At 35.4% G+C, this 19,818-nt stretch overlaps 1 protein-coding gene across 3 annotated transcripts in view; it reads left to right on the forward strand.

Moving 5' to 3' along the window:
* The window catches only part of LOC120414556 (very long-chain-fatty-acid--CoA ligase bubblegum), a 67,001-nt gene extending 52,910 nt beyond the window's left edge, over positions 1–14,091 (forward strand). For all 3 annotated transcript variants that reach the window (XM_039575768.2, XM_039575767.2, XM_039575769.2), the window contains exons 5-9: positions 10,446–10,547; positions 10,611–11,462; positions 13,016–13,285; positions 13,351–13,471; positions 13,533–14,091. In XM_039575768.2, the coding sequence (XP_039431702.1) occupies positions 10,446–10,547; positions 10,611–11,462; positions 13,016–13,285; positions 13,351–13,471; positions 13,533–13,606 (1,419 nt within the window). In that variant the 3' untranslated portion in view covers positions 13,607–14,091. The remainder of the gene's footprint in view (positions 1–10,445; positions 10,548–10,610; positions 11,463–13,015; positions 13,286–13,350; positions 13,472–13,532) is intronic.
* Positions 14,092–19,818: the final 5,727 nt, after the last annotated feature.

Consider the following 19,818-nt stretch of genomic DNA (forward strand, 5'->3'; position numbering starts at 1 on the left):
TAGGCTACATACTACCAAAAACAAAGATAAACTAGATAAATGCAAATTAAAATATTAAAAATAAAACAAGAAAAACATAAAACAAGAGAAGTAAAGTTTTTCATAGAAGAAAAGTTGCTCAAAATGGCCTCCTGAACACGGGTAAAATAAAAAAAAATCGAAAAAAATGGGCAGTAGAGGGTTAATGTAAAATTGTCTGGGTAATCGATTCCCACTATCGATTCTGAAAAATTTTGACGTTTAGACCACTTTTCAAAAAAACAGTTGTAGTAAATGATTTTTGTATTTTTTTAGGAGAGACATACCATCCTGCATTTTTCGTGAGTCTTTTTGTAACATTTTAGGCTATTTCCTCAAAAATTTTGAGCGAAAAAAATCGTGACATCACCATCAAATTTAACTTTTAAACTTAAAAACTGAAAAATCTCATAGAAGTGGCGTGTATTTTTGTTTCAGTGTATTTTTTCAGAAAGCCCTTCCAATTTCCTACAAGTTTGTCTTTGACCACTTTTTTTGATACGATGCATCGGCTTCGAGATACAATAATTTTTAAATTGCAAAATACAAAAATATTTAAATACCTTACGCCCTTCTCAAATGTTATTTTCGAGTACTATTGGCTCCATATACACAAAAATGGCTTATATAGGCCTAGTATAACATGTCTACAAAGTTTCATTGAAATCGGAGAGAGTCGGGTACAAAAGTACCAGAAAAATTCCTGATTTGAGCTGGAATTGCTCAATAGTGTTTTTTGCAACTCAAGTTTTAATGACAAAAAGTGAAATTAAAAATCACCAGAAAAAAATTTAATGTGTATCATTTTTTTAGTGTAGTCCTTATCCATATCTATAACTTTGCCGTAGACACCAAATCGATCAGAAAATTCCTTCAAAAGATACAGATTTTAGAATTTTCATACATCATTTTTGTATGGACAGCTACCAAATTTGTATGGAAAATTATATGGACAAACTAATGATGCAAAATGGCTTCTTTGGGCATACCGAAGGCACCAAAAAAGTTTCAGCCGGATTAAAAAATACAAAAAAAAAATTAAAGAAAAAAAGACCGATTCCGTAGAGAACTGCTCCACCCTGGGGAACATCCGCCGTGTGAGGGGGCAACTCATCAGGACGTCGGGAGTCGTCCGGAACCCAACCGCGTCTGACTCAACGGTTGTTGGTAAAGGGGTGGGGGAAAATATGGGGATGGGAAGTGAAAAGCTAAATAAAGATTGTTCCCATTGCCTACCTTCATTGCGAAACGGGGAAGGAACGGTATGTTTCTAGCAAACGGTGTGTGTTGGGGGTCACGCTGGAGGTGGAAAGGATTTAAATGAGAAATGGATTGGAAATTATGACAAATAATTAGTTATTTTTTCCCCATGATATTTTGGAAACTATTGATCGAAAAACATGTTTTTTCTAAGTCTAATCCATAAAAAAATCCAACCTCCTCAGCGATCTCCAGCATTCCTACGACAATGTCTGCGCAAAACGGCTCTCTCTGCTCTGGCAGCAATTCATACCTCTTTCAGGGGTTAGTCCAAAGTCCCAATTCATTTTGCCCCCAGTCCCCTCCAACCTTTGTGCAAGTAGTCTACCTTTGCTCCGGCGGTTGCCAAGCCTGGTTGATTGGGAGACTGGGCTTTAAATTTTTCATGAACTCGGCAGCTCGGAAGCTGTGTGACACACTAATGACGACGTCCCGAACTCGGTGGGCAAGTAACGAAACGCGGGGAATTCCTGGGAAAAAAACCCCACTCAGTCTGCACAGCAGTGATTCGGTGAACGTGCAGAAAGTTTCTCTCTTTTTTTTTCGGCGAAAAACTTTTGTGATTTTCCAGCATTTCCGCCTCCTACGTGGAACCGTTTCGGATTTTCCCTCCTCTGACTAAATGAGATCCATGAGGTCGTCGAAGGTACAGAGGCCACACATAGCGTTACCTGAGTTGGGACGGAGGAAGAACACTCACAGAGTCACAAAGTAAGTAATCTACAACGAGCTAAAAAACTGAAAAAAGCTCTGAAAGGCAGCTCCAAGGCCGCAGGCAGTTTCTCGATTCAATTAGAATTTTATTGAGATTATCATCACAATGAGGGGCCCCTTTTTGGAGAAAGAAGCTACTTTTCACTAGAAAAGAATACAGGTGGAAGCGAAAAAAGGAACAAAGGTATCCAAATTCATTTCGGACTAATTTTCGAATTAATATTGCAACGGGTGCACTATGGGGTATTTCCATATAAGCGAGCGGCCAAAAATATTTTTTTGCTTTTTTAGGACTTTTTTGTGTTGTTTGTACTTAGTATAATGAAAACAAATGAATTTTGATATTTTTCCAGAAAATAAGTTTAATTTTCGATTTTTTCATATATTTGAGGCCACATGCATTAAAGTGGTGAATTTTAATATTCGTGCTCTGTCTATTTGATGCACGGAATGGCGGTTTATGCTATGTTAAAGTTTCTGATTTACGTTCAATCTCCCTCCCCTTTTTCTTGAGTTAAAATCCACCTCTCTTTGAAGACCCCCCCCCCCCCTCCCCTCCAATTAAAATTTGATTTTTGCGGTGTTTTAGAATTTTAGACGGTTTATTTTATGGAACATTGTATGGATTCTCGTCCACGTTTTTGGTTGATCCACTTGCAAAATTCACGTTTTCCACGATAAATTCTTCTAAATCAAAATCACTATGTAACCGATTGTCGTTAGATTACTTAAAATATGAACTTCTTCTATGGGCTTTTGTATATTTCGTTTTGAAGCTACAGAACAGCATGCGTAGTTTTTTCTCTGTGGTTTTTCCCTGAGTTGATCATGTGATGGTTCTGCAATGTTGTAATTCTTACAAATATACTCGAAAGCAGTTCTCACGTTTTCAGAATAGTGCTTCGTTATATCGTACAGGGACACTACGGTATTATTATCCATACTTTCAAAAGAACACAACAACGAACTGATACGAATATTCGACGAATCGTTTCTGTAAAATACTTAGAATAGGAATTTCTAATTTTATTAAACGTACCTAAGTACCAACAAAGTCATGAATATCAAATCAATTTCAAAACATACATAGCAGGTACGTCATTTCTGCCTCCGCAGGTAAATAATGTGATTTTAACCAAGCGTATACGCGAAATCATTAATTTCCTTGCATGAATCAAAATGTTCAAAATGGCATAACTCAAAAAGTGCACATAAGTGCACTTTGAAATTTGGAGACAAGTTAGGACATGGTTCAAATTTTAAGCTGCAAAATTTTCAGATCGCACAAATGCACACAAAAAAAGTACTCCATTAACAAAGTTGAAAAAAACTAAATTTTGAAAAAAAATCCATCTTTTTTTATTTTTATTATTTTTTTTGCCTGTAAAAGTGTGTTTTGTAAAATATTATTGAAAAGTTGAATCAATTACCTTTCTGAATATATATAATGATGCAGGAAAAAATACATAAACAGCTACACAGTACAACTATGAAAAATAATCATTTTTTTGTCAAAAAACATGTTTTTTCTTACCATTTTCGCCTTTGAAGGTCTGCAATTCAGTGAATTTTGAACCTACAACTTTCAAACTCCGGATTTTTCTTAGTTAGAATGTTTATTTTCGAAAAAAAATACCAAAAAAATAATTAGAGTATGTCGGTTTTTCGATTTATGGCCGCCTGAAACCCCATAGTGGGGTGGTTTGGCTTCAATGGTAAGCACTTTTTCTGGTTTTTCTTTATTTTTCCAACTAGGTGAGAGAAGTAAATCGAAGTTGGAGACGCTGCTGGGGAAATGGTTCAGGTAACCCCCTCTTGAATGCTCGAATCGAAGAAGAATAGTTGCAGAAAGTGCTCGACTCTGGGGAATTGATGGTCAATTTGGATTAATTGTAGTTGGAATTTTATAGCTCGGTGGTGTCGGAAGGGAATCAATTATCGTTGGAATCCATTTAGATATTTTAAGAGATTTGATATAAGCCTTCTCGATGTGTTTATTTTTCAAGATATTTCAGGAAAAAACTAAACTAAGGCCATTGCAATTTTTTTACCCCCTTTTTCCAAATTTTCCTTAATAACTAGAGGGTTAAAAATCATTTTTTTACAAAAAAAATAAAAAATATAAATATTGAAATAACAAACCATCCCGGGCAGACGGTAATAACAAAATTCATGCCATTTCAATAACAAATACTGTTAAAATAACAAAAAGCGTTATGGAATATTCTTGCAAAATCCATTTTTGCAAAGGAGTTGAATAACAGTTTATGTTATCATAACAAAATTTGTTATTGGTCTGATATTGATTGAATGCCAAAACAACTCTGGAATAACATTTTTTGTTATGGACGAATACCTCCAACTGTTATTGGGATGATCGGATTAGTTGTTAAAATAACAAAAAATAATAACAAAGATTTATTCGAAGAATAACTAAAAATGTTATTAGTCTGTTATTACAATAACAATCTAATAACAAAAAAATCATAACGACGAATAACAAATCTTGTTATAAATAACATGAAATGTTATTGGCATAGTATTTTCAAATATCAAACATTGTTATTCCCAATTTATTTCCGTCTGCTCGGGATACTTTCTACATTTGTATGGAAAAAGTTTTTTTATGCATTTTACACTAGTTTAAATGATTCTTAATGCAGGGGAATGCATTTTAAATTGATTTCTGCTATTTGCACTTCAAATTCCATTAAAGTTTTGAAGTTTTTTGAAAATTTTATTTTTTTGCCCCTTAATTTCTCAGACCAACTCTGAAGACAAAAATTTTAAATAAAATTTGTACCAGCCTAATTAAGATTTTTATGTTTTACTTTTCGTATCTTTTGATTTAAATTTGTATGTTTTTTACATATCATTTGTTTTATTTATCCCTTTTTACCAAATTTTAATTGTGCTATTCGTTCATTATCGTTAACTTTGTTTTTTTTCAGATGCAAAATAAAATTTTCAATCAAAAACTTTTTCTTTATTAAGTGAACCCTTTTTTTTAATAGGCATTTTATGATTTTGAAAATTATATTTTCAAATTTGTTAGGACAATATTTTGAATTTTCTCCAAATATCACATTTTATTTATAAAACCATCCTCGACTCTTTCGCCAAAAAATTACAGTTCCCAAAAATCATTTTTTACCTTAATGTTTTTTTTTTCAAAAATCTTACTAAAAAATATGTTTTTTTTTTATCATAAAACCGTGGCAAATATTTTTTGAAGTTTATGTCCCCCCTTCAAAATTGATCTGAAAAATCAGGGGGCAAAAAAAAATATTTCCAAAAAGCTTCAAAATTTCCATGAAAATAGAAGTCCAATCATCTGAAAACAATCTAAAATGCATTTTTCTGCATTGATAATCATATTTAGCATGTTTGGGCTTGTTTAAAAATGTTTTGAATTTTTATGAAATCCCAATGTACAGCACCGCAAAAAAAAATTCATTAAAATGTTGAAACCGTAATTTAAATTTTTTATGCTTTTTTTATTTTTTTGCCCACCACAACCTTCGCCCTCCCCCTCGCCCTTGGCCTTTGATCAGAGTCGAGGAACATAAACATCAAAAAATATTTGCATCTTCCCAAGTTTTTTTTTCTAAATTTCTTTGTTTCCAAAAATCGTTTTTTTCCAAAAATCTGTTTTTTTTTCTAAAATATTGTGGTTTGGTTGAACGTTTTAGCAGAATGCATTACTATGAATACAAAGAGTCTCTTTGTGTTCTAAAATATGTTTTTTTTCCAAAAATCTTCTTTCTAAATAAAAATCAAATCCATAATTTTCTAAAAAATCTGGAAATCTTATTTTCGACCAAAAATGTTTTTTTCAAAAATTGTAATATTTTTTCAATAATCTTTAGTTGAGCAGTTCTCTCAGATTTCGGTCATTCGATTTTTTTTTGTATTTTTTTTATTCCGACTGAAATTTTTTTGGTGCTTTCGGTATGCCCAAAGAAGCCATTTCGCATCATTAGTTTGTCCATATAATTTTCCATACAAATTTGGCAGCTGGTCATACAAAAATGATGCATGAAAGTTCAAAAATCTGTATCTTTTGAAGGAATTTTTGATCGATTTGGCGCTTCGGCAAAGCTGTAGGTATGGATGCGGACTACACTGGAAAAAAATGATACACGGTAAAAAATTTTTGGTGATTTTTTATTTAACTTTTTGTCACTAAAACTTGATTTGCAAAAAACACTATTTTTATTTTTTTTTTGATATGTTTTAGAGAACATCAAATGCCAACTTTTCAGAAATTTCCAGGTTGTGCAAAAAATCTTTGAGCGAGTTATGAATTTTTGAATCAATACTGAATTTTTCAAAAAATCGAAAAAATGGCAAAAATTTTTCAACTTCATTTTTTGATGTAAAATCAAATTTGCAATCAAAAAGTACTTCAGTGAAATTTTGATAAAGTGCACCGTTTTCAAGTTAAATCCATTTTTAGGTGACTTTTTTATAAAATAGTCGCAGTTTTTCATTTTTTTTAAATTAGTGCACAAGTTTGCGCATTTTTGAAAAAAATATTTTTGAACGGCTGAGAAAATTCTCTATATTTTGCATTTATGAACTTTGTTGATACGACCCTTAGTTGCTGAGATATTGCCATGCAAAGGTTTAAAAACAGGAAAATTGATGTTTTCTAAGTTCCACCCAAACAACACACCATTTTCTAATGTCGATATCTCAGCAACGAATGGTCCGAATTTCAATGTTAAAATATGAAACATTCGTGAAATTTTCCGATCTTTTCAATTTTTTTCATTTAATTATTTTTTTTTTACCGTGTATCATTTTTTTCAGTGTAGTCCATATCCATGCCTACAACTTTGCCCAAGACACCAAATCGATCAAAAAATTCCTTCAAAAGATACAGATTTTTGAATTTTCATGCATCATTTTTGTATGGCAGCTGCCAAATTTGTATGGAAAATTATATGGACAAACTTATGATGCGAAATGGCTTCTTTGGGATACAGAAGGCACCAAAAAAGTTTCAGTCGGATTAAAAAATACAAAAATTATAATTTAAGAAAAATTACCGATTTCGTAGAGAATTGCTCAGTTTCCAAAAATCTTATTTTCCCAAATTTTTATTTTTCCAAATATCGTATTTCTTTACAAAAATCTTCTGTTTTTCTGAAATTCTTTTTTCATTTTTTTTTGAAAAACTTTTTTTCCAAGAATTTTTTTTTCTAAAATCTCTATTTATAAAAATGTTTATTTCCAAAAATCTTTTTTTTTCTGATTATTTGATACAGATCTTTTTTATAAAAATATTTTTTCCATTTTTTTTGCCAAAGATGCCTCTAACCTGACCTCTGAAATTATAAAAATCAATGGTTAAAAATTTGTATTTAAGAATTGAACGTTTGGTGACCAATTATTAAATAAAGAACTGGCATTTTTAATGATAACCTATGAATTTGTCGAAGACACCAATTTTCAAATATCCAACTGCCCATTTTGTGTGACTTGCTCGCAAAATTGGATGGATCGTTGTATGGACAAAACTTAGCTCTTGTTTTGTTTTGTTTTTCTCTAGTTCTCTTATCTTTGTTTTTTTTTATTGCTTGTTATAACTGATATTTTGTTTTTCTTTTGCCTTGTTTCACTTGTCTACTGGATTACTTATCCTTTGTCTATTTTTTTCTTCTTTTGTGTTTGTTTATCTCTTGTTTAAGTTATTTTTTCTCTTACTTCTTTGTAATTTTTGGTTTTATGTACCACTGTTTTTGCAATTTTTTTCTTTGTTTCTTTCTCTCAAAGATAATTGATGATGTTCCCAATGTGGAACAAAATTGATGATACATATTAGTTTAAAGTTATATGTTTTCCCACATAAATTCCCACAACCCCCGCCACATCCTTTAACCAATATGCTGTATCTCTCTTTACACTCACTTGTCACTCAAAAACAGCCTCCGCGCCATATCCTTGCACCCGGCAAATTAGCCTCATTTGCAATCTTGTCACATGTTTCATCATTTTCCACGCCCATCGTTGACACCCTGTACCAGGGGAGGGGGGGAGGATGCCGCAAACCTGTCATAAATTACCATTATTTTACAGCAAGCAATCTTTCCACTAACCACGCACACGTTCCGGTTTTTTTTCTCCTTCTAACTTGACTCCCTGCAACGGGGGCCATTTTTCATCCGCCCGTTGATTACAGTTTTTGCGGTCCTTCGCTGGGCGGTAGAGGAGACCCCCCTTGTATAGTCCTTCTTCATCCAGTACATTATCTCGTATTTGTCATCGCGACGACGATGCCACCGACGACGTCGCAATGGCGTGAAATGTTTATTTCTCAATTACTCTACATTTTGCTTTATGGCGGGAGGCGTCCTCCTTCCGGTATCGATAAACTAGGTGGGGCGGTGTCATAAGGCAGGTCGTGATCTGCAGGATTAACCCGGAGAAAAAAAATAGTGGGATAAAAAGCTTGGTAAAGTTATGGGATTCGAACTCGTGCCGCCTGATTGACGGGCGAAGTCGTTACCACGACGCCATCGTGACCTGTCGTTGGAACGCGGCCAAAACGCAAAGACCGTCAATTTAGGTAAAATTGATTAAAATTGGTTGAAATGTCACAATCTGGTAGCAAATATTGTTTCTTAGTTAGTTTTGAGCTATTTTTCGAGATTTTGAAACCACTGTGGGCCGTCAATGCCAGCCAACATAGTTTGTCCCTCGTGACTGTGTCGCTTCTCCGGAAGCCTGCAGGGCTTCTGCAGTGTTGGCGCGCGCGGTGCCTCTGTGATGGAGCCAATACTTCACAAAACACTTTAATGTACATGTATCATAAATAATGGCCACAAATAAATCATCGGTCGTTTCGCTGGAGCCTGCCGTCGAGGGACTTACGCGCTTTCTTTATGGTTCCCGAAGAAGGGCTCTCTGGGGCTAGGATGGATGGGGCCAATCGGTTTTGGGGTGGCCACGTGTGCCAGATGACTCCGGAAGGACATACCCGGGGGAGATTCGGGTGGGAGTAGGACATGTGACCGCATGCCAAGGTCTTCAATCTTTGGGAAGGCGCGCCCAGCATCGACGCGATGTGTTTGGAATAATTTTGCCGGCAAGATTTGCGCAAATTTGAGATTTTTGGAGGAGTTTTAGGAGTTCGGGAATTCACAGTTTATTTGAGGAATCTTGTTAATGCCACAATGTTCAAATATGTCTCAAAATTATAGTATGCGTGACATAAAGTTGAATGTGTTCGATCTTCCAACCTGTCCCTTTACCTGTTTGAAAACAATTCAAGACTCAAATTGTTTCATTATTTATTCATTTTGCATACATTGAATGCCAAGTGATCATTATTTGTCTCATTTTTATGCTCTGGTTTACAGACTGATGGGACAGATGTGTCTCACCAAGAATGGTTGGTTTCTAATGAATAGTTAAACTCAACTTACTTGACAGTTGCTTCATTTTTCGAAAGGGGTGTTGTCTGTCCCACCATTAAGAAAAGTCGTTATGTCCAACCGGCTTATCTGTCTCATTTTTATTGATTGGCGAACCAATAAGTCTATCTAACTAGAAATGTATAATCGTTCGCTTGAAAGCCTGACGGCTTAGATTGTCTCAATGTAGACTAGTCTAAATATTGATTATGTCCAATCGACAATCTTGTCTCACTCTCCCGAATTTCTGTCTCATTTGTACAGCCGACTGTTAGTTCCGCAACATTTTCATTCACCACCGCTTAATTTATCTCCCGATTGTCCAATTTCGATTGCAGTTCAGTCAACCGAAATGGGACACCATAAATGAGACAAAATTGACTGCTGCTGTCATGGGCTGACACTCGAGACTTTTCAGAGCCAGAGCCTTCCCAATCATTGTCATCGCAGCTTCTTGCTGCAAAAGGTCTTGGTGCTATCTCGATCCGCGTTGTCCTTTTTTGCTGCCCGAACCCCAAAGTGGCAAAATGGACTCGTGCCAAGAGCTATCGAGCGAATAACTCCTCTCGTCGCGCCATTATTGGCAGCAGGGCTCCCACCTGACGGAACCCCAACCCACCGGCGCACCACGTGGACATAACGAATGGCGGTCCCGTGTCGAGTGGAAAATCCATTGACAAAAATGTTATCACATTGAACTTTGGCTTGGTTCGCTTTTTGTTTTGGCCGGGTACCTTTTTCGGTCCCGCAAACGCTCGAGTGGTGGGACGGCCGGGGATTACGGGGTTCTTGCGCCACTTTCCGGGTTTATTTCGGTTGATATCGCCATCATCATCGGCATCATCGTCGCTGCGAAGGGAAAAGGTGGCAAAAGCATCATAACCGTAATTGTGTCTTGGGAATTACGGACGGGTGGGACGGCCGCGAAGGGAAATTGGCCAAATTGGGTACAAATATGTCGTGGCTTTTCAGGGAGAACGGGAACCGTTGAAGTTAATTAGAGTTTTCTTGTTTATTTTTCTTTCTTTCTAGTGGTCCGACCTGGAAGAGATGAACACCGACGACGTGGAGGAGGAGTTCCAGAACCGGTTGGCCAACATTGCCATCAACCATTGCTGCTGTCTGGTGTACACCGTGAGTATACGGACATAACCTCAATTTTGAATGTGTTCAACAGCAAGCTTCTAATTTTCGCAGTCTGGTACCGTCGGTAATCCGAAGGGCGTGATGTTGTCCCACGACAGCCTGACCTGGGACTCGTACACGATCGGCAAGCGGCTCGATCAGATCCAGTACGGAAGCGAAGTCCTCGTTTCATTCCTTCCCCTTAGCCACGTTGCCGCCCAGATGGTGGACATCTTCCTGACGCTGCAGTTCGCCTGTACCGTTTACTTCGCCGACAAGGACGCCATGAAGGGCACGCTGATCAACACGCTGCAGGAGGCCAAACCGACGCGCATGTTGGCCGTCCCGCGCGTCTACGAGAAGATCCAGGAGAAGATGTTGGCCGTCGGAGCGCAGAGCGGAGCCGCCAAGAAGATGATCTCCAGCTGGGCCAAGAGCGTAACGCTGCAGCATCACCTGAACGCCATGGAGGGCAAGCCAACCAACTCGCTGTCCTACCGGTTCATCCGGAACTTCCTGCTCTCGAAGGTCAAGGACGCGCTCGGTCTGTCCCGCTGTCTGACCATGGTCACGGCGGCTGCCCCGATGGACCCGGAAACCAAGAAATACTTCATGAGCCTGGATCTTCCGATCATGGAGGCGTTCGGAATGTCGGAAACGTCCGGTGCCCACTCGCTGACCGCTCCGGACAGCTACAACTTTGCCACGATCGGTAAGAGTTTGGGCGGTTGTGAGACCAAGATCGACAAGCCGGATGAGCGAGGTCATGGGGAGATTTGTATGCGCGGTCGGCACATCCTGATGGGTTACGTCGGGGAGGAGGCCAAGACGAAGGACGCCGTCGATGAGGAGGGGTGGTTGCACTCGGGAGATGTGGGCTACGTGGACGAGCACGGATTTATCTACATCACGGGAAGGATTAAGGTAAGAATCGGTGGTCAGAGTCGGTTCTGGGTGGCCATTGGAGTCTAGCTTAAGCAAAGTCAATCATGCGACATATCAAACTTCATGAAATTGAAAGAGAAACCCATTAGAGACTGTTTGAAAACTATTCTGACCAGATCAGGTCAATTCGGAACAGGTTCCGGACATCCCACTGGGGACAGTTTGGAAAGTTTGATCAAAGTCAATCATGCGACATATCAAACTTAATGAAATTGAAAAAAAATAACATTAGAGATTACTTGAACACTTTTTTGGCCATATCCGGTTATTTCGGAACAGGTTCCGGATGTCCGGACCGAGACTACTAGAAAAGTCTTATAAAAATCAATCATGCGACGTATCAAACTTCATGAAATTGAAATTAGAGATTACTTGAACACTTGTTTGGCCATATCCGGTTATTTCGGAACAGGTTCCGGATGTCCGGACCGGGACAACTAGAAAAGTTTTATAAAAATCAATCATGCGACGTATCAAACTTCATAAAATTGAAAGAGAAGACCATCAGATACTATTTATTCTATATTTTGACCAGTTCCGGTTCGTCCGGAACAGGTTCCAGACATCCCACTGGGGACAGTTTAGAAAGTTTGATCGAAGTCAATCATGCGACGCATCAAACTTCATGAAATTGAAAAATGAGTACATTAGGAACTATTTGAACACTGATTTAACCATTTCCGGTAATTTCGAAACAGGTTCCGGATATCCGGAATTGGGACAACTTGAAAAATCTAATAAATGTCAATCATGCGACATATCAATCTTCATGAAATTGAAAAAGAATAATATTAGAAATAACTTTAACACATTTTTGGCCATATCCGGTAATTACGGAACAGGTTCCGGATGTCCGGACCGGGACAACTTGAAAAGTTTTATCAAAGTCAATCATGTGACATATCAAACTTCATGAAATTGAAAAAGAAAACCATCAGATACTATTTATTCTCTATTTTGACCAGTTCCGGTTCGTCCGGAACAGGTTCCAGACATCCCACTGGGGTCAGTTTGGAAAGTTTGATCGAAGTCAATCATGCGACGCTTCAAACTTCATGAAATTGAAAAAGAAGTTCATTAGGAACTATTTGAACACTGATTTGACCATTTCCGGTAATTTCGGAACAGGTTCCGGATGTCCGGACCGGGACAACTTGAAAAGTCTTATAAAAGTCAATCATGCGGCATATCAAACTTCATGAAATTGAAAAAGAATAACATTAGAGATCACTTGAACATTTTTGGGCCATATTCGGTTATTTCGGAACAGGTTCCGGATGTCCGGAGTGGACAACCTGAAAAGTTCCGCCAATCATACGACATATAAACTTCATGAAATTGAAAGAGAAGTGCATTCAAAACTACTTGAACTCTATTCTGACTAGTTCCGATCAATCTGGAACAGGTTCCGGATACCCAACAGCGGACAATTTGGAAAGTCTCATAAAAGTCAGTCATGCGACCCATCAAACTTCATGAAATTGAACCAGAATGATCATTAAATTGCAATATTCGCCCTCCCCCTCCTTCAGGAACTGATCATCACGGCCGGTGGCGAAAACATCCCGCCCGTGCACTGCGAGAACCTGGTCAAGAACGAGCTGATGCAGGTCAGCAACGCGTTCCTCGTCGGCGATAAGCGCAAGTTCCTGACGATGCTGGTGACGCTCAAAACGCAGATGAACCTGGACAGCGGCGAGCCGAAGGACGAGCTTGCGCCGGAGACGGCCGCCTGGGTGAAGGGGCTGGGCGTGGAGCACACCAAGCTGAGCCAGATTGTGGCGGCGGGGCCGTGTCCGAAGGTGGGTTTGAGTTGAGGATTTTTTTGGGAAGTTGATTGTGATTTGAGGATTTTTTTTCGTGACAGGTTCTTCAAGCCATCCAGGAGGGCATCGATCGTGCCAACAAGAAGGCCATTTCCAACGCTCAAAAAATCCAGAAGTTTGCGCTGCTGCCGGTTGACTTTTCCGTGCCCGGAGGAGAACTTGGTGAGTTTTATTCTTCTTATTTATCAAAGATTAGATAACTCATTAAGTGTTCGTCTTACAGGACCAACGCTAAAGGTCAAGCGCAACATCGTCCAGGAAAAGTACAAGGACGTGATTGAAAAGTTCTACGCCTGAAAATGTTTGCCCCTTCTTTTGTTACAAAAATAATTATTTTCTGTTATGTTTTTGGAGATTTTTTTTTATACCTACTTTAGTTTATTTGCTGTCGCAAAAGGCTAGCGATGGGACTTAAAGACACTCAACCATCACAACCAAAACCTGCTTAGGATTAGTGTATTGTACTACTACCTTTATGCCAACGCGTGGTGAGCACGTTCGGTTGGTGATATTATTTAGAGAGAAAAGCCATCAAACGGTGGAAACCGGGGTGGCGCACCCTTTTCCACAGGTGGATTAAAGACACACATATCCCTCCTCCCCGCAGGGTTCTGTACATAAGATTCCATTTTAGGGCGTAATTATTACCTCATTAGTAGAGAAAGAGCGAGAGTCATATTGTTGTGTGTTTAGTTGATAACGGAGAAGCGACGGAGCGAAGCAGCGAGCAAGAAGTGCGACGCCGGTTAGCTGTTAATTGAATAAAATCAATTTTCGTATAAGTCATTCAAGTTTTATGGGGAAATAATGAGAACGTCGTTGTCCTTCTTGCGAAACCAAAATGGGTGCCGCAGGCCAAAGTGATTTAATGGCTTTCAAGTTTCGCAACAGTTTGGTCCTTCTTCGGGTAACAGCATGTCCTCTTCGTAAGAGTAACTCTGTGGGGAAACTATGCACGGAAAGGAAATTTATCGGAAAAATTATTAAAAATATGGCAAACTTTCTAAAACATCCCAATTTAGCCTAAAAAATTTACAGAAACAACGTATATTCCAGCTTATGAAATTTAACTACAAAAATATCACAATATCAAAATAAGAAAATATCAAAAATGACCAAAATGACCAAAGTGACCAAAGTGACCAAAATGACCAAAGTGACAAAATGACCAAAATGACCAAAATGACCAAAACGACCAAAATGACCAAAACGACCAAAATGACCAAAATGACCAAAGTGACCAAAATGACCAAAATGACCAAAATGACCAAAATGACCAAAATGACCAAAATTACCAAAACGATAAAAATGACCAAAATGATCAAATGACCAAAATGACCAAAATGACCAAAATGACCAAAATGACCGAAATGATCAAAATTACTAAAATGACCAAAATGACCGAAATGACCGAAATGATCAAAATTACTAAAATGACCAAAATGACCAAAATTACTAAAATTACCAAAATTACCAAAATTACCAAAATTACCAAAATTACCAAAATGACCAAAATGACCAAAATGACCAAAATGACCAAAGTGACCAAAATGACCAAAATGACCAAAATGACCAAAGTGACCAAAATGACCAAAGTGACCAAAGTGACCAAAGTGACCAAAATGACCAAAATGACCAAAATTACCAAAATGACCAAAATTACCAAAACGATAAAAATGACCAAAATGATCAAATGACCAAAATGACCAAAATGACCAAAATTATTAAAATTACCAAAATTACCAAAATGACCAAAATTACAAAAATTACCAAAATGACCAAAATGACAAAAATGACCAAAGTGACCAAAATGACCAAAATGACCAAAATGACCAAAATGATCAAAATGATCAAAATGACAAAAATGACCGAAATGACCAAAATGACCAAAATGACCAAAATGACCAAAATGACCAAAATGACCAAAATGACAAAAATGACCAAAATGACCAAAATTACCAAAATTACCAAAATGACCAAAATGACCAAAATGACCAAAATGACCAAAATGACCAAAATGACCAAAATGACCAAAATGACCAAAATGACCAAAATGACCGAAATGATCAAAATTACTAAAATGACCAAAATGACCGAAATGACCGAATGATCAAAATTACTAAAATGACCAAAATGACCAAAATTACTAAAATTACCAAAATTACCAAAATTACCAAAATTACCAAAATTACCAAAATGACCAAAATGACCAAAATGACCAAAATGACCAAAATGACCAAAATGACCAAAATGACCAAAATGACCAAAATGACCAAAATGACCAAAATTACCAAAATGACAAAAATGACCAAAATGATCAAATGACCAAAATGACCAAAATGACCAAAATGACCAAAATGACCAAAATGACCAAAATGACAAAAATGACCGAAGTGACCAAAATTACCAAAATTACCAAAATGATCAAAATGACCAAAATGACCAAAATTACTAAAATTACCAAAATTACCAAAATTACCAAAATTACCAAAATTACCAAAATTACCAAAATGACCAAAATGACCAAAATGACCAAAATGACCAAAGTGACCAAAATGACCAAAATGACCAAAATGACCAAAATGACCAAAATGACCGAAATGATCAAAATTACTAAAATGACCAAAATGACCAAAATGACCGAAATGATCAAAATTACTAAAATGACCAAAATGACCAAAATTACTAAAATTACCAAAATTACCAAAATTACCAAAATTACCAAAATTACCAAAATGACCAAAATGACCAAAATGACCAAAATGACCAAAATGACCAAAATGACCAAAATGACCAAAATGACCAAAATGACCAAAATGACCAAAGTGACCAAAGTGACCAAAATGACCAAAATGACCAAAATGACCAAAATTACCAAAATGACCAAAATTACCAAAATGACAAAAATGACCAAAATGATCAAAATGACCAAAATGACCAAAATGACCAAAATTACCAAAATGACCAAAATTACCAAAACGATAAAAATGACCAAAATGATCAAAATGACCAAAATTATTAAAATTACCAAAATTACCAAAATGACCAAAATTACAAAAATTACCAAAATGACCAAAATGACAAAAATGACCAAAATGACCAAAATGATCAAAATGATCAAAATGACAAATATGACCGATATGACCAAAATGACCAAAATGACCAAAATGACCAAAATGACCAAAATGACAAAAATGACCGAAGTGACCAAAATTACCAAAATTACCAAAATGACCAAAATGACCAAAATGACCAAAATGACCAAAATGACCAAAGTGACCAAAATGACCAAAATGACCAAAATGACCAAAATGACCAAAATGACCAAAATGACCAAAGTGACCAAAATGACCAAAATGACCAAAATGACCAAAATGACCAAAATGACCAAAATGACAAAAATGACCAAAATGACCAAAATGACCAAAATGACCAAAATGACAAAAATGACCAAAATGACCAAAATTACCAAAATGACCAAAATGACCAAAATGACAAAAATGACCAAAATGACCAAAATGACCAAAATTACCAAAATGACCAAAATGACCAAAATGACCAAAATGACCAAAATGACCAAAGTGACCAAAATGACCAAAATGACCAAAATGACCAAAATGACCAAAATGACCAAAATGACCAAAATGACCAAAATGACCAAAATGACCAAAATGACCAAAATGACCAAAATGACCAAAATGACCAAAATGACCAAAATGACCAAAATGACCAAAATGACCAAAAATGACCAAAATGACCAAAATGACCAAAATGACCAAAATGACCAAAATGACCAAAATGACCAAAATGACCAAAATGACCAAAATGACCAAAATGACCAAAATGACCAAAATTACAAAAAATACCAAAATTACCAAAATTACCAAAATTACCAAAATGACCAAAATGACCAAAATGACCAAAATGACCAAAATGACCAAAATGACCAAAATGACCAAAATGACCAAAATGACCAAAATGACCAAAATGACCAAAATGACCAAAATGACCAAAATGACCAAAATGACCAAAATGACCAAAATGACCAAAATGACCAAAATGACCAAAATGACCAAAATGACCAAAATGACCAAAATGACCAAAATGACCAAAATGACCAAAATGACCAAAATGACCAAAATGACCAAAATGACCAAAATGACCAAAATGACCAAAAATGACCAAAATGACCAAAATGACCAAAATGACCAAAATGACCAAAATTACCAAAATTACCAAAATTACCAAAATTACCAAAATTACCAAAATTACCAAAATTACCAAAATTACCAAAATTACCAAAATTACCAAAATTACCAAAATTACCAAAATTACCAAAATTACCAAAATTACCAAAATTACCAAAATTACCAAAATTACCAAAATTACAAAATTACCAAAATTACCAAAATTACCAAAATTACCAAAATTACCAAAAATACCAAAATTACCAAAATTACCAAAATTACCAAAATGACCAAAATGACCAAAATTACCAAAATGACCAAAATGACCAAAATGACCAAAATGACCAAAATGACCAAAATGACCAAAATGACCAAAATGACCAAAATGACCAAAATGACCAAAATGACCAAAATGACCAAAATTACCAAAATTACCAAAATTACCAAAATTACCAAAATTACCAAAATTACCAAAATTACCAAAATTACCAAAATTACCAAAATTACCAAAATTACCAAAATTACCAAAATTACCAAAATTACCAAAATTACCAAAATTACCAAAATTACCAAAATTACCAAAATTACCAAAATTACCAAAATTACCAAAATTACCAAAATTACCAAAATTACCAAAATTACCAAAATTACCAAAATTACCAAAATTACCAAAATTACCAAAATTACCAAAATGACCAAAATGACCAAAATGACCAAAATGACCAAAATGACCAAAATGACCAAAATGACCAAAATGACCAAAATGACCAAAATGACCAAAATGACCAAAATGACCAAAATGACCAAAATGACCAAAATGACCAAAATACCAAAATGACCAAAATGACCAAAATGACCAAAATGACCAAAATGACCAAAATGACCCAAATAATCAAAATTACCAAAATTACCAAAATTACCAAAATTACCAAAATTACCAAAATTACCAAAAATACCAAAATTACCAAAATTACCAAAATTACCAAAATTACCAAAATTACCAAAATTACCAAAATTACCAAAATTACCAAAATTACCAAAATTACCAAAATTACCAAAATTACCAAAATTACCAAAATTACCAAAATTACCAAAATTACCAAAATTACCAAAATTACCAAAATTACCAAAATTACCAAAATTACCAAAATTACCAAAATTACAAAATTACCAAAATTACCAAAATTACCAAAATTACCAAAATTACCAAAATTACCAAAATGACCAAAATGACCAAAATGACCAAAATGACCAAAATGACCAAAATGACCAAAATGACCAAAATGACCAAAATGACCAAAATGACCAAAATGACCAAAATGACCAAAATGACCAAAATGACCAAAATGACCAAAATGACCAAAATGACCAAAATGACCAAAATGACCAAAATGACCAAAATTACCAAAATTACCAAAATTACCAAAATTACCAAAATTACCAAAATTACCAAAATTACCAAAATTACCAAAATTACCAAAATTACCAAAATTACCAAAATTACCAAAATTACCAAAATTACCAAAATTACCAAAATTACCAAAATTACCAAAATTACCAAAATTACCAAAATGACCAAAATGACCAAAATTACCAAAATGACCAAAATGCCCAAAATTACCAAAATTACCAAAATTACCAAAATTACCAAAATTACCAAAATTACCAAAATTACCAAAATTACCAAAATTACCAAAATTACCAAAATTACCAAAATTACCAAAATTACCAAAATTACCAAAATTACCAAAATTACCAAAATTACCAAAATTACCAAAATTACCAAAATTACCAAAATTACCAAAATTACCAAAATTACCAAAATTACCAAAATTACCAAAATTACCAAAATTACCAAAATTACCAAAATTACCAAAATTACCAAAATTACCAAAATTACCAAAATTACCAAAATTACCAAAATTACCAAAATTACCAAAATTACCAAAATTACCAAAATTACCAAAATTACCAAAATTACCAAAATTACCAAAATTACCAAAATTACCAAAATTACCAAAATTACCAAAATTACCAAAATGACCAAAATGACCAAAATTACCAAAATTACCAAAATTACCAAAATGACCAAAATTACCAAAATTACCAAAATTACCAAAATTACCAAAATTACCAAAATTACCAAAATTACCAAAATTACCAAAATTACCAAAATTACCAAAATTACCAAAATTACCAAAATTACCAAAATTACCAAAATTACCAAAATTACCAAAATTACCAAAATTACCAAAATTACCAAAATTACCAAAATTACCAAAATTACCAAAATTACCAAAATTACCAAAATTACCAAAATTA

This window comes from Culex pipiens, chromosome 2 (genome assembly GCF_016801865.2).
Source record: "Culex pipiens pallens isolate TS chromosome 2, TS_CPP_V2, whole genome shotgun sequence".
NCBI classification, from domain to species: Eukaryota; Metazoa; Arthropoda; class Insecta; order Diptera; family Culicidae; genus Culex; species Culex pipiens.